A 10,672-nucleotide genomic window follows, 5' to 3' on the forward strand; every position below is an offset into this window, starting at 1 on the left:
TCACAGAGGGCAAACTACCTGCCCTCCAGGACACCTACAGCACCCGATGTCACAGGAAGGCAAAAAGATCATCAAGCACCCAAGCCACGGCCTGTTCACCCAGTGTGTGTATTGTTAGATACGACTACACTGTTGGAGCTAGGAACACAAGCATTTCGCTACACCCACAATAGTATCTGCTAAATGTGTATGTGACCAATAACATTTTATTTTGATACCAATTGATCAATGTGTCCATGCCCCAAAGAATTCAGGCTGTTCTAGAGGCAAAAGGGGTCCGACCCAGTACCAGATGAGTGTACCTAATAAACTGTCCACTGAGTATGTTTGAGTATAGTGGCTCATGTTACAGTGCTGTTAATAAGCGGTGGGTGAAAATTCACATTTTACCAGCAAGAACAACATATACACATTATGATTCAGAGAGCTTTTATATTAATTTACTTTAGACAAAACTGGAGACCAATTCACAGATGTTGGACAATTCTTTCCACAGAGACGTGTAAGGAAGAGGGATTTAAAAAACAAATGAAACATCAATGTTGCATTATGATAATAGTCTCAAGACGGTTTATATTTAGTGTGAGCACAAGCTCCCTATCAACGAGATGTTAAGTGAATGATATTCTGTACTCATATTGCTTGAATCAAAGAGTTCCCCTTCATCTGAGGCACTGCACTGTTATATGCATCCCAAATGACACTATTCCCTAGATAGGGATCTGGTCAAAAGTATTGCACTAAATAGGGAATAGGGGGATGCATCATTGGCTGCCTTTTAAATACTGACTGATCATAAGTGCCAGGGGACCAGATATTCATAGCACACAAAACAAAAAAAACGACAACCAACAAAACCATAAATAGACATAAATATGTTTTAGCAAAGCATCCAAAAATGGCTTTAAAACATCAGGTTTTGTTAACTGCTCCACTTTGAATAGGTAGACAATTGAATTTACAAGACTGGCAAAAGGAGACATATAGGCAATATAATACATGTTTCAAATATTAACTTTAAATTCCATTGTATGTATTTACTGTATGTAAACTGTAACCGCATGGGATACCCACACAGGTGGGAGTTCCATCCCTACAGACTCATCCATTTTGTTGCATACTATTTTACTGAATGTGGAAAGGAAGGAACACCTGTGCTATTCCTTGAGAGAGCCAACAACATATTGTATAGGGCTTTTCACCCCCCCCCCCCCCATCCCAAAAGCTCAATTCCTTATGAAATGAATAATAAAAAGCTTTTAGCCAGCAAGCACCATTCAATATTTTCCTCCCATTGGAATGTTGACCAGGTGAGATCAGCACAGCAGGGACATGGGATTGGTTCAGCTAGCCTAAGCTGGGACCGACAGGGCTTCATCTGATTGGCTGGAGTGGAGGAAGTAGGGGACCAGAGAGAAGTTCTTCATGCTGATGTCCTGGGTGATACCAGCATCCTGCATCTCAAACCTGTCAACAACAAAATAACAAAACTTGTTGAAAATAATTATCTTCAAAGGACTACCAAAACAATATAGAAAAACAACAGCAGCAAAAGGTCGATGGCAGCACACAACTGTTAAAATAAAAATCAGTAGGTCCCAAATAAATATGAATAACACTTTTCCAGGTGGTGAAAGCACTTTACATACATTAAATGGGGGAAACTCACCTCAAACAATAAATCAAATCAAATCCTCAACAGCTCCCCATTTCAAACAGTGACAGTGCCAGCCTGACATTCGCCTGTCTCTTACCAGTCTCCAGTAGAGATGGTGTAGTAGACGGGGGGTCTGGGTGAATCTGTGAAAGTGGACGGAGGGCCCAGGCTATAGGCCCCAGCGTTGTTGAAGATCAGCCAGTCTCCCACACTGAGCTCTGGCAGCAGACACTGATCCACCACCTGGTCCAGCTCATCACCCGACGGACCCCACAGACTGCTGGCAAACACCGGTTCCTCAGACACACCGCTCTGGGACATCCAGGGACACAGAGAGTCATTTAGAGAGACTTATGGGCCATGCTTATGAGTAAATAGGGAATAGGGTTTCCATTTGGGATGCAACCTAATATTCACTCCAGGGTGCTTGAGATAAGTTTAATTAAACGTCCTAACTTTGCTTGGTGATGCAAAATTCACAAAAATGCAGAATCGTTGTCATTTCATGCATTTCACTAGTAATTTTGTTTATTTAAAATGTAGTTTGTTAGGGCCTCACGGGTGGCGCAGTGGTCTAGGGAAATGGTAACTGTGCCACCTGAGACTCTGGGTTCAAGCCCAGGCTCTGTCGCAGCCGGGAGGCCCATGGCACACAACAGCACACAATTGGCCCAGCGTCGTCCGGGTTAGGGAGGGTTTGGCCGGTAGGGATATCCTTGTCTCATTGCGCACTAGCAACTCCTGTGGCGGCACAGTGCACGCTAACCAGGTCGCCAGGTGCACGGTGTTTCCTCCGACACATTGGTGCGGCTGGCTTCCGGGTTGGATGCGCGCTGTGCGGCTTTGTTGGGTTGTGTTTCGGAGGACGCATAGCTTGGTAAATGTAGTTTACTAAGCCCTGAAGCCAAAACTCACCTTGGGCAGAGCCGGAGCTGGAATCACATTGTCTGCTAGCTTGCTAGTGAACGAGCCGTACACCCCATCGTTCATGTAGTACAGGAACTCTGGCTCATCGTTGGGAGATGGTTCATCTGTAAAGAGGTATGGCAGACAAGAGTCATGAGACAAAAATAGTAGAAAAGGTGTGTGCTGGTCTGCTGGAGCATCTAGGTCTGCTGAACCATGATCACTGATTTTGACCAGCTTCATATGCTAGGTATTGAGAAGGTACTGCCACTGACCGAGAATGCCATGAAGATCCCGGGCGCCTACTTCCTTAGCGATGATGTTGACAGCCAGGGTGAAGGAGGAGGACACGTAGTAACTGCCAGGCTCTGCCATGATGGAGACGCCAGACGATGCAGGGAAGTACAGGTCCAACAACGGCCTGACTGCACTGTTAATCTGTTACCAGAGGAAAAAACAGTCAGCACCTTCAGCCTAACAGGCATTCTATAGAGTGTGTAGAGTGTGTTATAGGATAAGTAATCCTTCTCACCCCCCCCCTTAAATGATTTAGATGCACTATTGTAAAGTGGCTGTTCCACTGGATGTCAGAAGGTGAATTCACCAATTTGTAAGTCGCTCTGGATAAGAGCGTCTGCTAAATGACTGAAATGTAAATGTTCAAATTCAAAGATAAGCTGGGTGAAGGCTTTCCTTTGAAAAATACATTACTAGTACAGGCCTGACATCAGAAAGAGGGTGAAGTGGTTTGTGACCTTTGACTGACTGAGTCACGTATTAATTCAGCTGAAGTAAACCATCTAAATCAGTATTATGTAACGAGCTAACTATCATACAATAATGACCTGTTTCAGCTGAGTCTCTGAGCCGTTGAATCCACCTCCAATATCCAGGATTGTCATACTAAAGCCAATATCCTCCTGAAAACAACATTAAAATAAAAAGTAAACTTCAAAATATAACAGCAGGGTGGTGAATATTTATGTCTGTCTCCTTCACATATTATGCACATTCAATGTCCCATAACGTAAGCACTAGCTAACTCACCCCCATGTCAAAGACACAGCGAGCGTCAGACACTGCATGGCTGTAGGCCTGAGGGTCGTCACAGGAGCTGGGAATGTGGAACCTGCATCATGGGGATAATGATGATGTCATGAGAATACCATATAAATCAGGGATTGACTGAGGAACGGAAACTGAGCAGTCGGGCAAGTTGAGCGTGCTTGGAGGTCACCCAAAGTGAGAAAAAAAGTGAAACAAAACTGCTAAAAACTCCAGTAAACCTAGAACCAGACAATTAGTTTATCTCCATTGTTTAAGTGAAAGACGGAAAATATACGGCAGCTTCATTAGGCAGGTGATAAAAAAAAAAAAACTGAATTCCAGTAGCCAAGCATAGGGGCGACACTGGCGATTCTGACCTGATTAACTGGAAGTTTAACGTGTGGTCAGAGCGCCAGCCACTATGGCCTATTGATCTCGGCTGTGAGTTGCACGTTGAAATCTTGAAAATAGAACCAGAACGTAGATCAGTGCAAACCTCTTAGGGAGCCAACATGCTTACACCCAGGGTTTTGTTGAAATTAATAAGTGTCTCACACTCTGCTGAAATTATACGTCCAATGTAGCAGGCCCGTAAAACAGATCTCTCTACTTCCTCCCTATTGTTACGTGACCGACAAGTTAAGGCAATTTGGGTGTAAACAAATATTTTCACATTTTCGGGCAAGTGACCATATTCTTCAGGCAAACAAAAAATACTGCCGAATTGTCCAATGGTCAATCCCCAATGATACACTAAAATATTTTCTCCTCATGGTGAAAATAGTACTGGACAGGCATACAATTCTGCTGTTAGCATACAGTTTAATTTCTTAGCACTTAATTAAAAGACAATAAAAAGAGAGAAAAACCTAGAATATAATAATGAACTCGAGAGGAAGGGTGACGTTGCAGAAGGACTCACCTGACCCCCACCACCTGCAGGCCCTGCTCTTTGGCACTCTCCAGCAGGTGTCTGCAGTCCTTCAGCTTGGAGCCAAACGCCATGCCCATCTCATCACCCTCGCTGGAAGCCTCTGTGGCCACCTGCAGCAGCAGTCTGAGCAGAGATGGAGGGAGATTAGCGTTTTCAGGTATTTCATATTCATACCCATTGTAGTTGTATTGTAGAGTATGAAATATAGACTTTTAAAATAACGGTATAATAACAGTTACATGGACACCTACTTGGCACAGGGATGGCAGCGAGCGATCTTGCGTAGCTCGGCCTCGTTGTCACACACCAGGAAGTCGATGCCGTTCTTAGCGGCATACTTGATCTGGGAGAGCTGTTTACACACACCGCTGTAGATAATGTCTTCAGAGGGAACGCCATATCCCTGCACAAGCTCCAACTCATACTGAAAAGACACAAAAACATCAACGTTGATATTACAGCTCTAAGTTGTGAAGGAGCAATGCGCTGTTGCAGCGAAACATTTCTCCACTAGATGGCGCTCCTCCCTATTTTCTGTGAGTAGAGGCCAGTTGACTATGAAGCCGTTATAAAGCAGTAATTGGCCCAACAAAATTATGGTAATCAGAGCTGTGAGAAGCTGCAACTGATGTAAGCCAAGAATCTATAAAAATGTATTTAACTGAAAAACATCCTAAAGCTGTGGAAAAGGACCAGTAAGTTAGTCTACACTAAAATGCAATTTGATCTGGACAGGTTGTTTGTTATACAGTGTTATAACAGTAGTAGTGGAAGAGAGCGCTGCGGGCACCTTGCTGGTGCAGATGAAGCCAGTGCCGAGAGCAGCTAGGATCTCAATGACAGCCAGGCTGCTGTTGGCTTGGACAGCGTAGAAGGGACGCATCTGGGGCATGTGGGTTCGCCAGCGAACATGTTGCCTCATAAGGATCCCCAAGTCTGCCACGAAGAACGCATTCTTCTCAGCCTGAGGGAAGAAAAACACGACACGACAGGTTTACTGGCTGTCTGGCATGCTATGACATCATTCACCTGAATCTGTCAAGTACACCATGACTGATTATTCTTACTGTCTCTCATCAAACACCATACAATTACATAAGAGCGATCTGCAACCTCATTTTTCCACTGGTGTGAATTGAAAGCATACAGAGTGTGGTCAGCGTTAATGACTCATTAACTTGCCACTTCAACCAAGTGGGGCGAGACTGGCACACAGTTTTACACAGCAGCATTGTACTTTGTCACATACTCAAACAATTTATTTATGTGGTGATTGCTACAATTTATCAATCTATTTCCGGATTAGGCAATCAACTAATCTCATTTCCAAGGGCACAACTTTAATACGCTATAAAGTAGCTAGACTTCAAAATGTGCATGTATTTTAATGTACAGAGAATGTCTCTTCACAGTACTTACCAGTGTTTGTTCATAAATGTGATTCTCAACCACATCGCTGAGGGCCGTGGCTCCCTCCAGCAGGGCGACGGAATAGTTTGGTTCGTCAGCTAGTCCCTTCATCTCAACTGCTGTCTGCTAATCTGCCAGTCATAAAGAATTATGCCTGTGTGAAGTGGTCTCTCTCTGAGCCCCTGGGTGAAGTGGTCTCTCTCTGAGCCCCTGGGTGAAGTGGTCTCTCTCTGAGCCCCTGGGTGAAGTGGTCTCTCTCTGAGCCCCTGGGTGAAGTGGTCCCTCTCTGAGCCCCTGGGTGAAGTGGTCCCTCTCTGAGCCCCTGGGTGAAGTGGTCCCTCTCTGAGCCCCTGGGTGAAGTGGTCCCTCTCTGAGCCCCTGGGTGAAGTGGTCCCTCTGAGCCCCTGGGTGAAGTGGTCCCTCTCTGAGCCCCTGGGTGAAGTGGTCCCTCTCTGAGCCCCTGGGTGAAGTGGTCCCTCTCTGAGCCCCTGGGGTCCTTGATAGTATGCAGCAAACTGGAAAACACAGGAAGAGAGAAGCGTGAAATATAGCCCTAACTATTGAAGTGGATGGGGGAAATTAGTTACATCTAATCATTACAAAAATGGAGGGAAAGAAAAAAAGGAATTATTTGACAGAAAAAGGCTAAAGCAGTTGGTCTACATGTTACACTTAGTTTGACCAGTTAAGCCTTTAGGATGGTTTGTCAACCGGCTGTGAACCAAGATAGTTGTGAGGGCAGCCAATCAGAGGTCGAGGTGGAAATCACATTATGGGGCTGCGTATGGGAAGGTCTGGGAGTCTGGACAGCCACTGTGAAAACAAGACCTCTGGGGCATGGAGTTTGTTTACCTTACCATCAATTACTCCTGACAATTAGGATTAATCCCACTGGCAGTGACCCATTAAGGTTTCTTTTGATGGCATTATCTGGGTACAATACCAGCGGCATGGGATGTCAGATCACTGCATTCAATAATGTTACATAATACGTCAGTCAGTAGAGCATTGTGGGCCTGGGTCTGTGGGCCTGGGTGTGTCGCACAGCCAGGTTGGACTATTGTGATCATAAGGGTGCCTTGTATACCTGTCTCTGTTCTGTGGCTGGGAGCCTTGTATTGGCAGTTCAAAAACACAGAGACAGCTTCATGATAGCAAGCTGGAATGGCTCTAAGAAACAGGACAGCAGTGACATGACTAAAACAACATCTCAGCAGTCTGAAAACACTGACAACAACCCACTACAATTAACACAAAAGATCAAAGGTCACAAATTATGGTCTCGTTTGGTTAATGGACAAAAATGTGTGTGTGACTGAAAAATGCTTAACTTTACAATCCAACTTCATTGGGGTAAAGACTTGGGAGGAAATAAAAGCATATCACAAATCTAACAGTAGGCTTACAACATGACATACACAAAGAAATCATAACATTTAGGTTACATGTGAAGACGGGAAACATTGTGTTTCAACTATGGCTGAGTGGCCCCTCCTCTCTGTTACTGGATCTAACCAGTCACCAGTAAAAACAGGGACAGAGAGCATCAGATAAAAGTAGCACAACACTATGCTATTGTTATTTCAACAGTCACCACAAGGACATGTTTGGGTTATTATGGTGTCAGCGTGACTTGGACCCATATTCACAAAGCGTCTCAGAGTAGGGGTGCTGATCTAGGATCAAGGTCTCCCTGTCCATAGTGTTTTATAATTATTATGATCTAAGAGGCTAAACTGAACAGAGATCATTACTCCTCCTACTCGACCTGATGTCTACTCACATGGACGAGTTAGGAGATGGAGCTCCCCCACTATCAGCTAGGATCCCAAGGTGGCTCCGCGTTGAAGTCGAACGGCTCTCGGCGGAGAGCCGCCCCTAAGCCCTCTGGGTAGTAATTGTACACCTGCACAGAAGACAAGATACAGTTGAGTCAAGAGGAAGGAGAGGCAAAGCTGGCTCAGAGGATTAGATGAGATCAAAAAAAATATTGAATGGGAAAGCAAGACATAGGTTTATTGATCGTTAGGGACTGGTGGTTTTCACAGCTATAACAGGTGTGTTTTTTTTAGGTTGTTATGGTTTTCATAATCCTAAATAATTTCTCAGTTTTTAATGAATTCAAGTGCCACGTTATACCTTATGTTGTCGAATATGCTAAATGTTTTTTTTTCTCACCTTTATTTAACCAGGTAGGCAAGTTGAGAACAAGTTCTCATTTACAATTGCGACCTGACGAAGTTCCAACCTTAACTAAATAGCTATTGATTGTAGTACTGTGGTTTTCAAAATAACAACAATAAAATGTCAAAACAAAACGTCCATAACTAGCCAGTTAACTTATATTACATTCCAACTCAGCAGGCGAACATTAGCTAACCCTGTGTGATAAATGGCTTTAAATAAGATTGCGAATGCTAGTTATATGGCGTCTAGGGATTCACTAGAAACAACCCGATAACGTTTTCAAAGTAATCATAGCTAATGCTAATTATATAGCTAGCACAGCTAGCTAGCTATGATAATATATAATAAACTAAAATAGCTAGCTAAATAACTTTGATGAATGACGACAATAATGACTGTCAGTCGTTAGCTAGTTCGTTCATTACCTAACGTAGCTATCTGCGGCTAACGCTAGCTAATTTCCCTCCTTAAACAGTTAACGTTAGCAACTTACCTAGCCAGTTAGCAAGCAAGCTAGGTAGCTAGAAGGTACTTACGTGAGAATAAAACCCAATATTTGGGGTGGATCGTTTTTTCCTTTTAGGTGGAATTTTCAAAGAGTGGCGGGGGCACTATAGGAAAGAAAAAATGACATCAAAGCGGAGGTGCAGATCGAGATTTGAAGCTAAATCGAACCCTTTCGTAGCTACGCAGCGAGCAAAACTGCCGAAGTCGACAGAGAGAAAGAAACACAGATAGAACAATGAGACAGATATTTTACCGGATGTATAAATGTGAAGCATTCGCTTGGCGTTTCCACTGACTACCAAATTTGGTAGTGAGAGGAAGCCCAGTGGCCAGCAGTGGGAGAAGATGGATGGAGATGGATTTGGGCCTAAATTCTGCTAATTTTCTCATCGATTAAACATTTGATCTCAATACAGTTTTCTGTTCCCAAAACTAGAATCTGTTTTGAACAGAGTGGACTAAGTTTGGTAGACTTTTCCCTTTGTAAAAGTTTTTAAAAATCGCGTTGCTTATAAGGAGTGCAACGGCGAATTGAGTTATTGAACACGCGCACTTCATATAGTAGGAGTTCCCTAACGGAAATATGCAGATGTAGCTAGAACGGGGAAAAAGGATCTTGCTAGCTCGTGCTTGGCTCTGCCCACCTCCTTGCTTGCTCTGCCCACTAGGACTCATTTGTTCCTATTGGAAACGACACGCTGTGGTCTATCTTGGTTTGGTTATAAAAATCTTTGGAAAGAAAGGGGAGCGGAAAATAACGTCAGATGGGCGGGGTTTTCGAGCTGTCAAAGCAAATGAGAGTGATAGCTAAATTGTTTGGCTTGTATTTTATTTCTAAGCATTATTTTATTCTCTTCATGTGTGATATCTAGTTTTTGTGATAATATATACAATTATACCTATGCTATTGATATGCTGAGAATTATGTTTAATAAAACTCATTATTTATCATTTGTATTTATTAAGGATAAGCAGTTGAAATGAGCAATCTGCGATTGCTACATTAAAAAAAGTGTACTTTTAAATGAACGATCTCGACCCATCGATTATTGAAAAATAACTCATAAATGCCTCATGAGCTTAGTTCAACTGCCGTACCCTATCTTAACCCGAAATATAAGCTTGTTTACCACATGTTTTGTAAACAAACACTGTAAAGCCTCAAAAGTAATTTTATATGGTCAGACCATTTATTTCATCCATAGCTCTGTCTATGAATTTGATTTCTCCAGCCCCATTTCTCAGCTATTTACCAAAACAGTGGCGGGATAGGTGAATTGTTATTGTTTGAAATGCAGATTTCCCCTTTAATATTATATTATTTATATTATTTGATATTATATTAAATTATTGCCAGAATAGACTACTACGGTTCTGAGAATGTAAAGTCTCAATCAGATAGTATAGTTACCTTGGTTACGTCGTCATGCTTTTTCCCATGGCACCGCGATAAATGTAAATGTTGTCCACAAATTGTCACTGGTACTCCTCTCTTGTATTCTGGCAACACATGCTTGAAGTTCAACAGTGTGGAATTAGATTGCAGATGTTTTAACAACCTCAGCCTTGTCTGCCGAGAGTTTGTGAAGTTTTGCTTCCCTCTGAAGACGCAAAGGAGTATATTTCCCACAGATGAATTTACACGCCACCCTTCTTGCCTATTGGTGGAGAAGGAGGTCTATTCCAAATTGGAAAAATTAAATGAATTTTATTTCAGACAGGAGGACTGGGTACCTGCAAATTGACTAATTTGACAGTTTTTTTATCTACCTGTTGACTGTTGTCTCAATGATAACTTGGTTATGTAGGTAATGTTACATTTTGTTGTGATGTATTTTCTATTTATTTACAGACAATGGGATTCATAGAGTAATTAGTGAGTGTAGTCCTCAGGGATCTGTCTGAACAGCCATCCACTTGCTTCTCCTGCAGCCACAAACCTATGCTGCTCTCTGCGTACAGAGATTGCATGCATTTACATTGTGGTATGGGCTATGATCACCTTTAGAAGTTAGTCATGGCTC

The 10,672-nt window shown here is 42.9% G+C and overlaps 1 protein-coding gene across 2 annotated transcripts; it reads right to left on the reverse strand.

Annotated features, from left to right (window-relative positions):
* Nucleotides 1-412: 412 nt before the first annotated feature.
* On the reverse strand, nt 413-10,249 carry LOC135522096 (antizyme inhibitor 1-like). 2 transcript variants are annotated; one of them, XM_064948052.1, is made up of 12 exons: nt 10,060-10,249; nt 7,738-7,860; nt 5,964-6,469; nt 5,335-5,508; nt 4,796-4,968; nt 4,533-4,667; nt 3,611-3,692; nt 3,409-3,483; nt 2,839-3,001; nt 2,573-2,688; nt 1,755-1,969; nt 413-1,467 (listed from the first exon to the last, which is right to left on the reverse strand). In XM_064948052.1, the coding sequence occupies exons 3-12, from the start codon at nt 6,063-6,065 to the stop codon at nt 1,353-1,355; spliced, it is 1,350 nt and encodes a 449-aa protein (XP_064804124.1). In that variant the 5' UTR covers nt 6,066-6,469; nt 7,738-7,860; nt 10,060-10,249; the 3' UTR covers nt 413-1,352. The 2 variants fall into 2 exon arrangements, with proteins under 2 accessions (XP_064804124.1, XP_064804123.1); XM_064948051.1 differs by lacking the exon at nt 10,060-10,249 and adding an exon at nt 8,678-8,883.
* Between the last annotated feature and the right edge of the window lie 423 nt (nt 10,250-10,672).

Source organism: Oncorhynchus masou, chromosome 30 (assembly GCF_036934945.1).
Source record: "Oncorhynchus masou masou isolate Uvic2021 chromosome 30, UVic_Omas_1.1, whole genome shotgun sequence".
Lineage (NCBI taxonomy): Eukaryota > Metazoa > Chordata > Actinopteri > Salmoniformes > Salmonidae > Oncorhynchus > Oncorhynchus masou.